The 17,367-nt window shown below is 48.2% G+C and overlaps 1 protein-coding gene across 2 annotated transcripts; it reads left to right on the top strand.

Moving 5' to 3' along the window:
• Positions 1-12: 12 nt before the first annotated feature.
• Positions 13-16,478, top strand: CRAT (carnitine O-acetyltransferase). Of its 2 annotated transcripts, XM_072632657.1 has the most exons (15): positions 13-340; positions 4,749-4,928; positions 5,827-6,087; positions 7,726-7,844; positions 9,114-9,167; positions 9,837-10,002; positions 10,759-10,933; positions 11,676-11,854; positions 12,804-12,904; positions 13,324-13,443; positions 13,670-13,792; positions 13,973-14,108; positions 14,299-14,361; positions 14,906-15,043; positions 15,202-16,478. In XM_072632657.1, exons 2-15 carry the CDS (start codon positions 4,899-4,901, stop codon positions 15,415-15,417), a joined length of 1,881 nt encoding a protein of 626 aa, XP_072488758.1. In that variant the 5' UTR covers positions 13-340; positions 4,749-4,898; the 3' UTR covers positions 15,418-16,478. The 2 variants fall into 2 exon arrangements, with proteins under 2 accessions (XP_072488758.1, XP_072488759.1); XM_072632658.1 differs by lacking the exon at positions 4,749-4,928 and having other exon boundaries at positions 18-340.
• Positions 16,479-17,367: the final 889 nt, after the last annotated feature.

Below are 17,367 nucleotides of genomic sequence, written 5' to 3'. Positions count from 1 at the left end.
CCCCCGGGCCCTGGGATCCCAGCCAATTACTCCAGCTGCTCTTTCCAGCCCCGTCCTAGCGCCCCGTCCCCGCCCCTCTTCCTCCCCAGGCTGCTGGCGCAGGCGGGAGAGGGGGAGGAGGGGACACTTCCCCTGCCGGGGCCGGCGGGGTGGCGGTGGCAGCGGGCGCTGCGGCGGGAGTGGCCCTGCGACCTGCCGGCGTGTGCCCTTGGACCCTTTGGCCGAAGCTAGGAGTGCGTGCGAAGTCTATTGGAGGCTCGCGTACTTTGCTTGGATCGAGGTGGGTGGAGCGGACAGTCCGGGGGTCACCAAGATGCTGGCATTTGCGGCGAGAACCATGGTGAGTGCGTGCCCTCGGGGCCCGGGGCGAGGGCTGGAGCTGGGGAGGACCGGAGCCGGGAAAGCCCCAGGGAGGGGGCAGCCGAGGGAGGAAAAGGGACCGTGGAAAGCTCCGGCCGCGACGTCCCCGGAGGCTGCCCCCTCCCAGCGGCTCGCAGATCCACTCTGCGCGGGGAGGGCCTGCAGAAGGGCTTGGGGGGCCGGGACCAGCCCTGCCACTGCCCGAGCCCCACCGACCGAGCGCGGCCGGAGGCTTCGGGGGCGTAGAGCTTACGGTCTGGATGACCCACCTGGCCGCGACGTAGCAGGTGAAATTGGGCCCCAGGGGAGTGATTCAAGGCGACTCTCTCAGAAGGTTATGTAAGCCGGTTGTGCCTCCCCAGGAGAAGGGGCCTTTGAGACCATCTAACTGCACTCCCTATTTTACAGCTGGGGAAACCGAGGCACAGAGGGCGGAGAAGGATGGCAAATCAATCACTCAATCAAGCCATTTGTGAAACGTTTCCTACGTGCTGGGCTGGGAGAGGTGGGGAGGGGAGAGGGAATACAGAGACAAAATAAAACAAGCCTTGTCCTCAAGGAGCTTACAGCCTAGCTTGTAGAGACAACATGTAGGTACATGCATAAACGTACACAAGGTAGTAGGGACGGTCTGGGAGTTTGGAAGAACTCTGCCCTAGGCATTCGTCCAGAGAAAACTTCCCTTGCCCTCTGTCCAGGGCTGAAACTGGTGATTCTGCCCCCGTCTTAGCTGAAAATGAGGAGGCAGAACTTAGTCTCTACAATTTCTTCTAGCTCTAACATGCTATCTTGCCTTCTACCTTTCCAGTCTTTTTACACCTTACTTCCCAGAGACACTCTGGCTGTTTGGCCAACAAAACACTCCTTTCTCAGCTCTGGACATTTTCTCTGGCTGTCCCCTATGCCTGGAACACTTACTACTGGCTTCCCAGGACCTTTTACCTTTCCTGCTCTTAATTCCAGTGTTTTTCCTCTTTTAATTATTTCCTATTTATCCCTCATATACTTTGTGTATAGTTAAGTTTGCATGTTGTCTCCTCCATTAGAGTGTAAGCTCCTTGAAGGTAGGGACTTGTCTTTTGCCTCTTTTGGTATCTCCAGCACTTGGCCCAGTGCCTGGCACATAGTAGGCACTTAATACTTGTTTATTGAAGTCCCTTCCTTCTCTAATAACCTTGGATTCAGTAAAAGCAATTCCATGATCATAGCATAGCCTACTGTGCTTTTTCTGATAATCTCCCAAATTGTTTGCCTTTCCAGATAAAGTTAACCCCTAAAAGACCTCAAAACTTGTTAATTAAATGAGAGCATATTCTTAACCACTCACCTAAATTCCACCCCCTAACCAGAACTGTCCTTTTGCAATTAATTCAGAAGAAAGAGAGCTGAGCATGTATGGTGCCAGGTGACTAAGAGATTCAAGATGCAGCTCCCTCCCCTCATCCCCACACCTGCCCTCTAAACATGCCAGGTCACCAGGCTCTGCCCCATTGTCCCTGGGGAATGGTTGCTTTCAGTTATTTCTGGAAAGATGTTTTTCCTATATCACTCCTTTGTAATCTCTTAGACTCTGTCTATGTTTGTATCTCCTCCTGCTTCCTTCTGAGATAGTTGGTTAAAAAATGCTTTCCAGCCTGGAGGAATTAGAGATGCCTGGAAGCATCAGTGACAGTCATACAAAGTGATGCAATGCTTTATGGATGCCCCTCTATAATTTAATTAAACACCCACCCTATGCCAGGCCAGAAAAAAACAAAGATGAAAAAGCACAGTCCCTTTTCTTCTATTAGTTTACCATCCAGTGGGAGTATTGTAACTTGCATACAAAATAGAATGTAAGAGTAAATGATGGACCCAGATAAATGGGTCTGGGGGAAATTTAAAAAGAAATGGTTTTGAGCTGGAGGCATAGGGAAGGCTTCATGAAGGATACAGCACCTGAGCTAGATCTAGGAAGGAAAAGATTTCAGTAAGTGGAGATAGAGAGGATAGAGTTCTAGGCATGGTATATGCACAGAGAGGAAAGAATAAAAGGAAAGATTAGAAAAGAAGCAGTTTGGCTAACAGTGTAGATGAAAGGGAATGATGTAAATAAGGCTCGGAAAACAAATAAAGACAGACTACCTTCTGACAGTACTTTGTACGCTTTCCAAACAGAGAAGTTCATATTTTATCCTAGAGGCAATAGAGAACCACAGAAGGATTTTGAGCAGGAGAGAAACTGTCTCTAAGGAAGATTGTCAATTCTTTGAAGGATGTATTAGAGAGGGAGAGGCTGATGGCTCAATTAGGAGACTATTAAAGTAGCTAAAATACGAGTCCCCAAAGAGCAGGAAATCCTCTTGACTTCTCAACAGGATGGCTTCATCCTGAGGACCAAGCTCAGACACCCATTTGCTCCTCAAAGACTCTCTGAGCCAGGTGAAGCCTCCACTTTCTTTACTCCTCAACTGTCTGCAATCTAGATGCCATCCTACTACTACAGAAATGGCTGTCTCAAAAGTCACGTGTTAATTGCCTCTTAATTGCCAGATCCATTGGTCTTATTTCTGTCTTCATTCTCTGTTGTATTTCACACTGTTGCTCCTAGATACCCTTTCCCTCTTTGTCTTCCATGACCCTTAACCTGATGGGTCTCCTCCCACTTTGACCACTTCTTTCTCTCCTCTGACTCCTTGTGTTCCTCCCACCTTCAAATGTGGGCTAACCCAAGGCCCTGTTCTTGCTCCTTTTCTAAATCTTCCTGTACTTTCTCCTTTGGCAATCAGGTTCCCTCCCACAGATTCAATTGCTACCCCTGGGCAAAGAACTCCTACTACTATATTTCCATTCTCACTGTTACCTCCCTAGTGCCTGGATCCTTATCACCTGTCAAATGAACGGTTGTGAAAGTCTCCCACTTACGCATCTGGCCTCCAGACTCCTTTCATACCACTGACAAGTAATTCTTCTTAAGCACTGCTTTGATCACATCATACTTCTACTCAATACCACTTGAGTAATTTCCCTGTCCTAACAAATGAAATGTAAATTCTGTATCCTGACATTCCAGACTCTCCCCAATCTGGCCCCAGTCTTCCTTTTCAGTCTTATCTCACTTTATTACCATTTATGTTACGTTCAATCAAACTGCTCTCCTACCCTCTCTGGTCTTCATACTTTTGCTGGCCTCAGGACATGTCCCTTCCATGTTCCCATCTCTACCTGTTAAAATATCTTTCTTCATTTAAAACTAAACTCAGGGGACACTCCCTCCGTTATACTCATCTCATATGACCCTATCTCACCCCCAAAAGTAATATCTCTCCTCAAATTTTTCATAGCATTTTGAGCCTCTACCACATTCTCTTTTGACTCATGGTTATTTGTGTACATGTCTTATTGTAAGCACTTTAGGGTAAGTACCGTGTTTTATTTCATCTTTGAATTCTCAGCAGTTAAACTGTGCCTTGCATGTAGTAGACTCCTAGTAAATGTTTGTGGTATTGAATTGAATGGAATCCTCCTCTTCCTCCCCTGTGTCCCTGCTCCCACCTCAAAGCAGCATTCCCATAACACTTCAGCAGCTATGCTTCTAAGTCATTGGCTGTCCTAGCTAGAAGAAAACTTAGAGATTATTTAGGTTACATAGTAAAATGATTTACAAAGGAGTAAAGTGAAGCCATCTGAGAGAGAAAGATACTTACCCAAGATTACCTAGGAAGTTTCTTGAATCAAGCAAAATTTCATGGCAGCTGTGCCCCCTTTTTTCTGAAACAAAGTTTATCCCATCTCCACCTACTTGGGTTTTAAAGGTTTTTAAAGGGGATCAGTGATGCCCTGCCTACACACACATACACACCATATTAACTGTGGAGATGCCTCTTGGAGAAGTTTAGCTCTCTCAGAAGGGAGGAGGGAGCCAGGAGTTAGCTTGGCCTTGGTAATAGGAATCTTAGCCAGGATCTCTGGCCCCAGGATCTTTCCCTTAACCATTCTGGAGATGATGAGCCAACCCAGATATCCATGCCCCTTGGAATCCTGACCTGACCGAGTAGTGGACATTCCCCCAGTGCTAAGTGATTTCTACCCAAAAGGCAATTTCTCTCTTTCAGCAGACCCAGATAAAATCGAACAAATGAGATTTTTACTTGCTTGTCAGGTGCCTTGGGCAACCTGCAAGTGCAGAGCCAGCCCAGAAAGGAAACAGGGCATTTTTCCAGGCAGGTTCCCTCCCACCCATCCCTGAACTCCCCTCAACCCTCTCTCCGCAAGCATGTTACACCCCAACATTTGTTTCGGGTTCCTCCAGAGCTCCCAACAGCCAAAAAAGGTGGAAAAGCCTCCAGAAAACCAACCAGTTTAACCCTCTGCCCCTCCTAAACTTGGCTCTTGCCTTCTCTTTCCAGCCCAGAAGGCTGGTGGTTTCTCACTCACTAGGTCCCACCCGTCCGTCCAGCCCATCCGTCCGTCCGTTGGCATGGTAGCACAGGTTAGGCTCAGAGCCTGAACCTGAGGCAAACAGACAAACAGGTTGAGCTCAGAGCCTCACTCCGGCCATGGCTAAGAGGCAGCAGCAGGGAGAGAAGGTATGCCGTAAGGCCATCATCAGTGATATTCTGTTATTTCTTCTCCCTCCCTCTCTCTCTCTCTCTCTCTCTCTCTCTCTCTCTCTCTCTCTCTCTCTCTCTCTCTCTCTCTCCTCTCTCTCCCTCTCCCCCTCTCCCCCTCTCCCTCTCCCTCTCCCTCTCCCTCTCCCTCTCCCTCTCCCTCTCTCTTACCCTCTCTCACCCTGACCTCTCTGGCCTTACTCACTTTTTTCCTTCTTTGATCTTCATCTCCTGCAGGATTTACCTTTCCTTGTCTTAAAACACAACAGATGTTTAATGGGAATATCTGATTTTGCTCTTTCTCACTCTTCCCCACCCCCTAACAAAGGTTCCTTCCAGCCTTCGAGGAAGACAAAAGAGAGAGCATTCTAGGAAAGGGTCTAATGTCCCTAATTCTATAGGTAGCATTCCCCTTTGGCCTTTCTCTGATTTCTGATGCCTTCCTGTTATCTTTTTCAACCTAAGGGATGGGTGGAGTAGGGTTGGGAAGGAAGAGGAGTCATCTCAACTCTCTTATTCTAGGACAAGAAGGTACACAGGTGGACAGTCCCAGATTCCTTCTCTGTGTCAAGATCAATGGCACTAGCTCAGCCCAACTCCTACACATAGGGCCCGCCTTCACCCCACCCCTTCCTATCCTCAGCCATCACCTTCCATCCCCTCACAGGTGGAAACACCTATTTGGCCTAGGGGAAAGAGGTGGGGCAGTTCAGGTGCTTTCCCCATGTATCCTCTGGATGAGGATATAAATACACTGGATGGTCCTCATGCAACATCTTTGGATAGTTAGGGTATTCTTGCCCAGTACAGCTCCAGTTGTGTGGGGAAGGTGTCCTTCGAGGCTCTGGCACCTAAAAGAATGTTTTGCTGCCTACAGATCAAGCCCTTGGGCTTCCTCAAGCCAGTCTCCTTAAGGAAGTTGCCAGGCAGATTTCAGGCACATCAGAACTCCCTGCCTCGACTGCCAGTGCCCCCCCTGCAGCAAACCCTGGACCACTACCTTCAGATCCTGCAGCCCATTGTGAGTGAGGAGGAATGGAGGAACACCAAGCAGCTGGTGGATGAGTTCCAGAGCTCGGGTGTAGGGGAGCGACTGCAGAAGAGCCTGGAACGAAGAGCCAGGAAGACCGACAACTGGGTATGTCCTCTTATCGAGTAATAAGAGGGATTATCTGGATGGTCTCAGACCTTTAGTCCTATCCCTCCATCCAGCCATGAGCCTCCTTACCATTCTGTTCTTTTTGGTCCTGCCACTTAACCTTGACTTAAGGGAGCTCTACTTCCCCAAGCTCTGAGAGGCCATAGCCTACACTATCCTGTAGGAACCAGGCCGTGGTAGGGAGACTTCCCCAAGAAAGTCAGGAAGCCCGAAGATGGGAAGATTCTCTGCTTATAGCCACAACTCCTGAACCCAGACTCCCATTCTCACTAGGTAGAAAGCCATTGCCTCCTTCACCTCTAATGAACATGGTGGCTCCCATGGTACCAAATCATGAACTTCTAGATCTGAAAGGGACCCAAAAGATCAGTTCTTCCTACCCTTCATTGTATAGATGAGGAGGCTAAGACCTGGAGAGGGAAATAAGCTTGCCCAGTGTCACACAATGACTTAATGAAGAGTTGGGGCTAGAATTCCGGTCTCCTGATTCCCTCTTGTGTTCTGTTCACTGTCACAATACCTTTATGAGCAGAAATTTGAGATTCAATGTGTTCTGCACCTTCTATGGCAGGAGGGTTCTCCCCCTAGCTCTAGCTAATTCATATTAATTGAGTGTCCCAGAATGGTCTTTACACTGTGAAGACCCCATAAAGTAGGCTGAGGGTGAGCTCATAGTCTCATAGATTTTAAAAGTGAAAGAGACCTTAGAGGGACAGCAAGGTGGTAAAGTGGATAGAGCACTGGCCCTGGAGTCAGGAGGACCTGAGTTCATATCCAGCCTCAGACACTTACTAGCTGTGTGACCCTGGGCAAGTCACTTATCTTCATTTACCTCCAAGAGAGAGACAGACAGAGAGACCTTATCTAATGCAACCCCTTCATTTCTGCAGATGAAGAAACTGTGAGGGGAAACTAAGGCACAGAATCAGGAAGAGACTTTATCTAGGATTCAGATGGACCTTATGCCAATCCTACCCTAGTGACTGGTTCCAGCAAGACAGTCTCCCCTAGAGTGCCCATTGTCCAAGAGATCAGACTATGTTTATCAGTGACCCATTATAGACAGAACCCTGGACTAAGTCCCATGGGTGTAGTAGAATGAAGGCCACACTACTGAGCAGGAATCCCATGTTCTAATCCTGCTTTGGGCATTGGACAGCTGTGTGAGGTTAAAAAAAAAAGTCACTTCCCCTTTCTGGACCTTAGTTTCTCCACCTCTAAAATTAAGGGGAAAAAATTAAATTAAGGGGCTGAACCAGTTTGTCTCTGTGGTCTCTTCTAGTTCTAAGACTCTGATTTTATGAATTAAGAGAAATGCATTTGTGTTTACTTTTCTAACGTTGACCCAGGCATATGCAAAATGATAGTGATCAGTTGAGGTGAGGGAGGATGCCTGTATAAATGAGGGGAGCCATTGTGGGATTAAATTCTGCCAGCACCAAATTAGATAACATGCTTGTGGATAATGTAGAGTTTATTAAACTAAGACAGGGATTTGGGGTGCATATCTCCAGACTGAGTGACATGAAATTCAGCCTCCACCGCTTCCTGTGAGAGGCTCCAGGTCCTAGCCAGCTGGTCTATGACAGGTCTCCACCTTTCTGCTACCTTCCCCAGCTATCTGAGTGGTGGCTAAAGACTGCCTACCTCCAATACCGACAACCTGTGGTGATCCACTCTAGCCCAGGCCTGGTGCTACCCAAACAAGATTTTGTGGATTCCCAGGGTCAACTTCGGTGAGTGCAAACGTATTTCAGGGGAGGGATAGGAGGAGGGAAGGGCTATGAGAACATTCTAGACAGATGAGAGTGAAGTTAGCACCTACCTGGATCTACAGCCACCTTCATGGGGAATCCCTCCCTAATGCAGCTAGCTACTCAAGCATATCCACCCCCACACCCTGCGCACACACACCCTCTCCCATTGGGCTTAGAAGCTTTCCTTTGGACTTCTGGATGCATTCCTCTGGACGTGAGTTTAGACATGGTCTGTTCTGTCTCTCCTATCATGTCACTGGCTGCCCCTTCCTCCCCCTGCTTTGAAACCCAACTCCCATGTTTCTTGTGTCTCAGAAGACCTTTGTACAGGGTTACCTTTTCTATACTTAGCCTTGTTGCCTGCTGCAGTTCTCAATTCTAATCTGGCTCTAGATAAAAATACCACTCAGTAGGGATCCCCTGCCTAGCCTGACCACTCAAGCCCCACTCCTCTCTACCCCCTCACAGTGGGTTCTATGTGAATACAGTAGGACAGTAGGTCAAGATGGGCTTTAGTCATAGATTCTTAATAAATAAGGGCTTAGTGAAAGAAGAAGATCACATTAAACCACTAATTGGTCCCCTCCCTGAGACTTTAAGAGAAGAGACACCTCCTACCCACCTGGATTGGCCCTTTGGAACAGGATATGTCATTGTTACTGAATTTAACAACTTCCTTTCATTTTCCCATTTGGGGAAAAAAAAATTGCCCATGGCTACAGTTTAGACCTAAGTTCTTGCACCTGATTCTTCAGGAGAAATTCTAAGACAGTCCTCACCTGCCCAGCACTGTTGGCCAGGGATAACTGAAACTCCTCACCTCTCTTGAAGGTGAAAAGAACACGTAGCAGTGGAGTGAAGGAATTTTTTCCCTCTCCCCAGTAGCTGAGACTCATGGCATTAGAAAGTCAGAGCTAGAAGGGTCTCCAGAGATCATCTAATCCAATCCCCTCATTTAACAGATGGGAAAACTAGGGCCCAGAGAAGGGGTAATGACTTGTCTTCAATTATGCACTAATTTGTAGCAGAACTGAGACCAACATCCATGCTATATGGGGCTCTCCCTCTATGCCAAATCATCTTCTCACCTGCCAAAAGTTTCCCCACCCACCAGGCATACATCTTCTCCCTTAGCCAGATTGTGGTAAGGCAGTGGGCCAAGCCTGACATCCTCCCCTCTGATCTATTATTGTTGTCATTAGTTGTATGAATTTTATTTTTCATTTTGTCTCTAATTGGCTCCTGCAGGTTTGCAGCCAAACTCATAGAAGGAGCTTTGGATTTCAAGGCTATGATTGACAAGTGAGCTTGCATTTTTCCATCTCTTCCCTTTGATCTCTCTCCTGCCCATCCCAAAGCCCTTAACCCCATAGGCACTTCCTTTTGCCCTCCCTCCAATTTGGTAGTAAGTTAGGAGGCAGACGAAGGTCATTCACAATCATGGTCATTGTCTTCTGTAAATCCAAGAACCCAGAACTGTGCCTCCTTCCCCAAGCCTGAGGTGCCCAACCTAATTACTGTTCAGGCTGTTGTTAAAGCCACCCCCTGCTTCATCCCTGGGCCACCAAGCACTATCCTTCCCCCAGTTTCACTTCCTGTTTCCTTGCCCCTCCCTGGGTTGGGAGGAGTGGGATCTAGTTAATAGGAATCAGGACAACTGGACTTGCCATCCAGAGTAAGCTTCATTGTCTCCTACTCTGAATTTTCCTGGGGAGGGTGAAATGATTTAATAGAATATTAAAACATTAAAGCTTAGAGCATTATTGTATAAACTCCCCACTAAGGGTTCCTTCTTGTCACAGTAAACATCCAGTAAGAGGGTCCTGGGACTCAGCAATGAAAGGAAATGACAAAAGGGCAGGAACCCATCTAGGTCCTCAGATGAGGGGGTCATTGAGGAGAGTGTGACAGCATGTACCCCCAGTGATCCATCTCCTGGACCCCTCTCCATTCCTACCTTCCCCTTTCCAGTGAGACTCTGCCAGTGGAATATCTTGGAGGAAAGCCACTGTGTATGAACCAGTACTACCAGATCCTCTCTTCCTGCCGAATCCCAGGCCCCAAGCAGGACGCGGTCATTAACTACAGCAAGGCAGCTAAGCCCCCTATACATATCACCGTTGTGCACAATTTCCAGGTTTGAGCTAGGGCAGTGAAAGGGGTCAGCTGGGAGAGAGGGAGGAAGGGAGGGAAGCGGGGAAGTCGGGAAGTCATCAGCGCTTGCTTGTTACTCTTTCCCAATTCACAGAGAACCTGAACTCCCCTTGTATCCATCCCAGCTGCAGAAGCTGCTTCAGGGCCTAGAATCATGAGGGATTCTCCCATCCTACTTGAGAAAGTCATCCCATTCTTTTCTTTCAGCGGCCACAAAGCAGGGAGAGGGCTACAATCTCCCCCTGCCCCTTGATTCTGGAACTGCTCCTGCTCCTTAGGGGAGACCTGGGAGTAAAATTGTCTGTGACCAAGGTCATCCTCACATAAGGGAATCCCTAGAGCACATAGTAAACTGGCCCTCAGCAGCATCCTGGAGGGAAAATTTGGTTGAAAATGAATGTCAAGGGTAGAAACTGGCACAAAAGTAACTGACACAGCCTGAGGGAGGTGAGTGTGGAAAAGTGAGAGAAAGAAGACCCCGGTGGCCACTCTCAGGCCCTCAGCCATGCTACCTGGTGCCCTTCTTCCTCTGAGTCATTGAACTGTAACTATCTGGTTCTCAGACTGTCCCCCCACCAGGAGTGGCTTTGTTTCCGATGGTGAGAATGCTTGTTCAGAAGAGGCCAGCCCTACCTGTCCTCAGGAGGTTGTCCTCTGCTGGCAGTCTCAAAAGGCCTTTTTAGTCCATCCTCCCCTTCCTCTCATTCGTTGTACTGTCCCTCATATTTGTTTCTTTCAGTTTTTTGAGCTGGATGTGTACCACAGTGATGGGACGCCCTTAACCGCAGACCAGATCTTCATACAGCTGGAGAAGATCTGGAATTCATCCCTGCAGACCAACAAAGAGCCCATTGGCATTCTCACCACCAATCACCGAAACACCTGGGCCAAGGCTTACAATAACCTCATTAAAGGTCCTGACAAGGGAGCTGATCCCTTTCCTCCATTCCCTAAGTCCCCAGAAAAAGCCAGGGAATCAGGATGACTAGGAGAAAGGGAGGGAGAGGGGACCTGACCAGAACAGAACCTTGGCTCCCTAATGCACAGAAAAGCAATGAGACTAGTTAAAGTGGAAAGTGCCCCTAGTCTTGGCTCAAATGAGATACAGGCTTTCTCCCAAAAGAACAGGACAGTCTAATCTCTTCTTCAAAAACGTGCTGTGGTTCCCTGTTGCCATAGCATGGTGTAGTGGAAAGAGCACTGGGTCTGAATTCAGAAGATCTGGGTTCGAATGTGCCATGGTTGCCTATCATTCCTTGGGCAGCCTACTTAATCTTTCTGAGTGTCACTTTGCTCATCTGTAAAGGTGGAGGTTCTATCATCCCTTCCCACTCTGGGCCTTTGCTCACATTGCACTGCCCTCTTCTGCTGCTCCAAACCTGACTTATCTTAACTGCCCCCATCCACAGTGGCCTCTCCCTCCTCTCACCTCCTACCTAGACTCCCTATCACATTTTAGCCTTGTAGTTTCATGCATACTGTCTTCTCAACTAGAATTAAAAGTTTCTCAAAGGCAAGGATTACATTTTATACTTCTGTCTCCCCCACAGAGCCTGACATAGGCCTGGGCAAATAGGTACTTAGTGTAAAGGCTTACTGATTGATTTCATTCTCTCCTCCTCTCTCTACTCCTTTGCCCTTCCATCCCCAATGCAGACAAAACAAACAAGGCTTCAGTACGTTCAATACAGAAGAGCATCTTCACTGTGTGCCTGGATGCACCCATGCCACGGGTCTCGGAGGACATCTACAAGAGCCGGGTGGCTGGCCAAATGCTGCATGGTGGAGGCAGCAAGCAAAACAGTGGGAACCGCTGGTTTGATAAAACCCTGCAGGTAGAGGTCCCAGGGCTCAGTCACTAAGCCATCCAGCATAGTCTCTGATGTTCCCCAGCAAAGAAGAGAAAGCCTCAGTTCGAACTCAGATCTTCAGAAAGGGGACAGAAAAATTTGAGTCAGCAAACTTTTTTTTTCCCAAAGTACTTGGTTATGTCCCCAAACAAGGGACCTGACCCCCAGAGAGAAGGGGTTTGTCCAGAGTCATAGAGTTCATGGCAGACCTGAGAGTAGAGCCTAGATGTTTTTACTCCTTTCCACTAAACTACGTGCCCCTGACCTGTGCCACCCATGCAGATGCTCCTGTTCTGGTAGATTCTTGGTCTCTACAATGTCTCTGATGGGTTTTTCCTCTGGTTCCCAGCCCTAGCCTGGGGCAATGTTAGCTCACAGTTTTCTCTCCAGACCTGGAAGCTCATAAAGCTCCAGGGATGCAGGCATGGCTTCTGTAATTATTTACCAATCAACCTGTCATTAAGGGGCACAAGGGTTTCAGGGAGCTGGAGTAAAGACTCACCATATAATATAGTACCTCAAAGGCTCTTCATCATCCTCCCTTTAGCCAAACTCCCCCACCATGGCAGCTTAGCCAGGCCCTTTCTCACTTAAGATTTATATCACTAAAGTTTATAAAGCACTTTTCTCAAAATAACCTGGTTAGAGTAGGCAGTGCTATTTAAGATATTTATTTTTTTAACTACCACATTTGGCAGGAAGGGGACTGAGGTTCTTTAGAAAGTTAATCGACTTTCCCAGGGCCCAGAGCTCATTAGCAATTTCTGGAGACAGGATTTAGGTCCAGGCCCCCTGCCTGTAGTCAAGACCAGGAGAGAATAGAGGGAAATAGAGGGATAGAGAGACAGACTAGGAACCACCAGCTTCCTGGGAGGTGCAGAAGACAGGTGCTCTTGGAGCCCCTGGGCTAACCAGCACCCCTATTGTGCTCCAGTTCATAGTGGCAGAAGATGGCTCCTGTGGCCTCGTGTATGAACATGCTGCTGCAGAGGGGCCCCCCATCGTGGCGCTCCTGGACCACATCGTGGAGTTCTCGTGAGGAGCTCTTCCTTCCCAAAGTGGTGCCAGCTGGTGCTGAGTCATAGCTGTTCTTTGTGACTACCAGTGACCAGTGGCACACATTTACAAAAGCACTGGTTGTGTTTTGTGGGTTTGATCTAAGAAGGGGGAAGAAAAACACTTTTCTCGAAGAAAAGACTACCTCCTAAGCATTAAAGTCATTCATTTTTCAGCCCTCCAGCTGAAGGGGGCTTCCCTCATTGACCCTTAGATGAGCTTTTGGAGATCTAGACCCCTAGATCCTTTTTGCCTTTCCCCTCCACCCCATAAAGTGAAAGTGATTCAATCTATATGTCTGTGTTTTCAGTTTTGGAATAGGGCCCTTCCCCATATTCACATTCTCTACCTGCCTCTGGGGCTTAGGGTGGAGACTAAGGTCCCATTCTCCTATACAGGAAGAAACCAGAGCTTGTGAGGTCACCCATGATTCCTCTACCTATGCCCAAGAAACTGCGCTTCAACATCACCCCTGAGATTAAGAGTGACATTGAGAAGGCCAAGCAAAACCTCAACATGTGAGTTCCTGAATAAAGGGGCCCTTCTCCCACCTCTCAGCTCTGGGAAACCCTGAAGGGGCAGACATCACTTAGCATCCTTCCTACCTCTACCCTAGAGGCCTTCTTATCCCATGGAGAGAAAGACCTCTCTCACCTTCCTTTTCAGGTTCTAGTCCTTCTCCCTTACTAAGACCCCAGCCTGTCCTTTCCTTTCTCAGATCCCTTTCCTGCCATTTTTCTCCAGCATGGTACAGGACCTGGACCTTACAGTGCTAGTGTTCCATCACTTTGGGAAGAATTTCCCCAAGACAGAAAAGATGAGCCCAGATGGTTTCATCCAAATGGCCCTACAGCTGGCCTATTACAGGTTAGACCCACCCCTACCCAAAGAAGGAATATGGCCCAAGGGAGGTGGAAGGGGGCTACAGTACTGTGCTGAGATTCCATGGGGATTGAATGTACCTCTGGGGTCTCTGAGGAGAGACCCCAAGTGCTGGTTAGGTTGGGGAGCATATGACTAGTCCTTCCCTCCCACTTTCTCTATCAGAATCTATGGCCAATCCTGCTCCACCTATGAGAGTGCCTCACTCCGAATGTTCCACTTGGGCCGCACTGACACCATCCGTTCCAACTCTATTGATTCCTTCAACTTTGTCAAAGCCATGGATGACACTAACATGACTGTGAGTCTGAGCCAGATTGGGGTTGGAGGAGGTGGTTCACCCTTAAAACCTAGCAACTCCTAGTTCAAAATCTCCATGTTGGAATCACATATAATCCAGAGAATTTGCTGAGCTCCTCTGCACCCACTTGGAATCCCCTGGGTCCAGAGAATAGAGCCACCAGCCCTCTCTGACCCACTGCTTCCTGCAGGAGCAAATGAAGGTAGAGCTGCTGAAGAAGGCAGTGATGTCACACAGATCATACACAGACAAGGTGAGTGGCCTCTAGGGGTCTCCTCCCTCCTCCTAGGCTGGTCCTTGGGGAAGGAAGGGTTTCAGTTAGAGAGTGCAGCCTGGGCCGGAGCCTGCCTCCCTCTCAAGCCCTTGGACCCCCTGTGCCCTTACTGCTAACCTTCCATTGACCCATTCATTAATTCCCTGGACATTTGAGGGAATGTCTGCAATGCCCAAAGCTTTGTTCTGTAATCTGAGGGCGACAGATAATAGAAAACTAAGACACAAGCCCAGATTGGGAGTCAGGAGACCTTGGACAAGTCATTTCTGAGCTTCAGTTTCCTTATCTGTAAAACAGGAAGGGTGGATTATATGATCTCTGAAGTTCCTTCCTCTGTTCATGTTTCCATGACCTTGGGTTACTGTCATTAATCTACCTCTCCTTAGGCTCCTTTCTACCTTCTTTAACACAACCCTCTATCACAACTAAACAAGGTCAGCCCTATATCCCCCAAGAAATCAGCTAGTCATTTTGTCCCCCACACTCCTTGTATCTCTCTTCCCTCATCCCTTGTCTCTCCTAGGCCATCCGAGGGGAAGCCATTGACCGCCACCTACTGGGTCTAAAGCTTCAGGCCATCGAGGATCTAGTGAGCATCCCTGATATCTTCATGGATACATCTTATGCCATTGCAATGCACTTTAACCTTTCTACCAGCCAGGTAAGGCTACTAAACATTCCTCCCCCAAATCCCACTCCTGTAAGCCCCAGCCCAGGGGAACTTGTGAAAAGAACTAGGTCAGAATAGAAGATAATGGCTGGCAATCCCCACTAGGCCTGCTCCCTCTCTAGACTAAGGCTCTGTGTCTTTCTCTCCAGGTCCCTGCTAAGACTGACTGTGTCATGTGCTTTGGGCCCGTGGTCCCTGATGGGTATGGTGTCTGCTACAACCCCATGGCTGAGCACATCAACTTTGTGATCTCTGCCTACAACAGCTGTGCCGAGACCAACGCTGCCCGTCTCGCTCACTACCTGGAGAAGGCCCTGTTGGACATGCGTACCCTGCTACAGGAACACCCACGGGCCAAGCTGTGAGCCATCTCCATCTCAAGAAAAAAGACTCAGGGGAAGGGCATGAGTAGATGGGCAGGATCTATCTTGCCACAGGCATCTGAACTTCTGGGGCTTCAGGAGTAAAAGGACTCCCTGGCAAAGCAAATCCAGATCCCCAGCCTGGCACTGTATATACCACCTTCACCAGCCAATTCTGCCACTGCCCAGGACATTTTAACTCCTCCTGAAACCTCATTTCCATTACCCTCCTGGGATACAGGCTTACTTCCCACCCCACCCAACTTTTCTTTCCATCTTGATACAGCTCCCTGTGGGCCTAGCACAAGAGGGATTCCTCTCCCCATAGCCCCAAATCTTGCCTGACCTTTGCCATCCAGCTTCCTTGGATGCTGCGGTTGTAGGGGAAGAGGTGTGAGGTATCTCAATCACCCCACTCTCCCTAGTAAACTTGGACCAGGGCTAGGATTGGATATCAGAAATCAAGTGCCTTCAGTAATCTCATTCTGCCTGTTGTTCCCATCATAGGAGTTCCCCATTCTCCCTGGTCCCTAGCTTACCTGGTGCCATCTGTAATAGGAATTCTTGGGCTGCACCTGACATGGCTATGAGCTTCAACCCCAGATCTTCTAGGGGAAGAGCGAGCCAAGGATACCTGGGAAGGCAAACGCTCCTACAGCTTAGTTTATCTGCTCTGGTCAGTTACAAGGAATATCCCTGCCCTCTCGGTGGAAGGAAAGAAATAGTCTGTTCTCAGGCTTGGGCCTCCTCCTCATCCTAGTCCCTGATTCATGGAGGGGAGTCAGGGGATGATGGGGTTTTGTCTTGGAGAACTAGCCAGATTTGAACTTTCATTGTAGCCCCAGGGGAAGGAGGACCGAGCAGAAGGGAAGAGTCTGTCAGCCTTCCTCATTCCACCCCAGGTTTGCATGAATTTGATTGTTCATGTTATGGCTCAGATACTGGCTTTGATGATGTTGCTAATGCCCTGGGCCCCTTGTCTCCGTCCTTGTGATTCCTAAACCATTGTGAATGATTGTATAGAAATAACGTGGGATTTAATAAAGGGGAAATCTGTTGGACAATTGCATGGAGTACATGGCCCAACTACAGGCCCCCACCCCATCCCTATCCATGTTCCAGCATCATCATCACAGTGTAGACCATTTAGAAGCCAAGGGGAAAGAGAAAGATTCCACCTCAATTGTGTAGTACTCCTCCAAGAAGCCTGATCTGGCATGAAACAAGGTACTTCTGCTTCATCCAATTCTCCAACAATTGTCTGCCCTGGGAGCAGCAGGGAGGCATCAGTTCCACAAACCTTACAATTAAAGCCACTCAGGTAGGCAAACTGTCTTTCAAAAAAGTAAAGTACCTCAAAAAGTCACAACAAGGCCTCAGTGAGGACCCAGGTTCCCTGGATCCCACCCTCATGTTCTTTCCAAATGAAAACACAAGTGACTTCTAAAAGTAAATGAAGTGGTCAATATTTTTTCAAAATCACCTTCTGAGAGGCAGGCCAGTGTCAACTCTATTTAATAAAGCACTTGGAAGCCTCTGGACTTGTGATAAACACTCCATGCCTAACTATTATTTTAGTCTTACTCTGTAGAATACACTAGGTACATATCTCTCCTTTGGGCCAACCACTGGGACTCATTCACTGAATATTAATGAGCACCTGCTGTGTACCCAACCCTCTGCTTGGCACTATAGGAAAGGAGGCAGGAAAAAAATCCCTGTCCTTAAGGAAACTGATTAATATCAGTGGATCCATAATCTTGACATGGGCACTCCCTTTCTACCATTGCAGATTGCAGTCCATTCATTTACTATTCTTGTCATCCTATGTGGTTCTTGCCCAAGTGATCCATTGAGGATCTACTAATGGGGGAAAGGGGCTATCTTGTCCATGGGGCTTTTAATGCCCTCGGTGTCTACTATTTCTTGAGCACAAATAATCAATGATGTGAC

Source organism: Notamacropus eugenii, chromosome 1 (assembly GCF_028372415.1).
Source record: "Notamacropus eugenii isolate mMacEug1 chromosome 1, mMacEug1.pri_v2, whole genome shotgun sequence".
Taxonomy (NCBI): Eukaryota; Metazoa; Chordata; class Mammalia; order Diprotodontia; family Macropodidae; genus Notamacropus; species Notamacropus eugenii.
The sequence above is the reverse complement of the archived record's forward strand: the minus strand, read 5'-3'. Positions and strand labels throughout refer to the sequence as shown.

Bases quoted from the DNA above. Each gene is read 5' to 3' on its own strand.
- CRAT (XM_072632657.1), top strand. From the start codon at position 4,899: ATGGCTAAGAGGCAGCAGCAGGGAGAGAAG. The intron at 10,003-10,758 runs GTTTGAGCTAGG...TGTTTCTTTCAG, and splicing joins CCGTTGTGCACAATTTCCAG to TTTTTTGAGCTGGATGTGTA. The intron at 15,044-15,201 runs GTAAGGCTACTA...CTTTCTCTCCAG, and splicing joins TTAACCTTTCTACCAGCCAG to GTCCCTGCTAAGACTGACTG.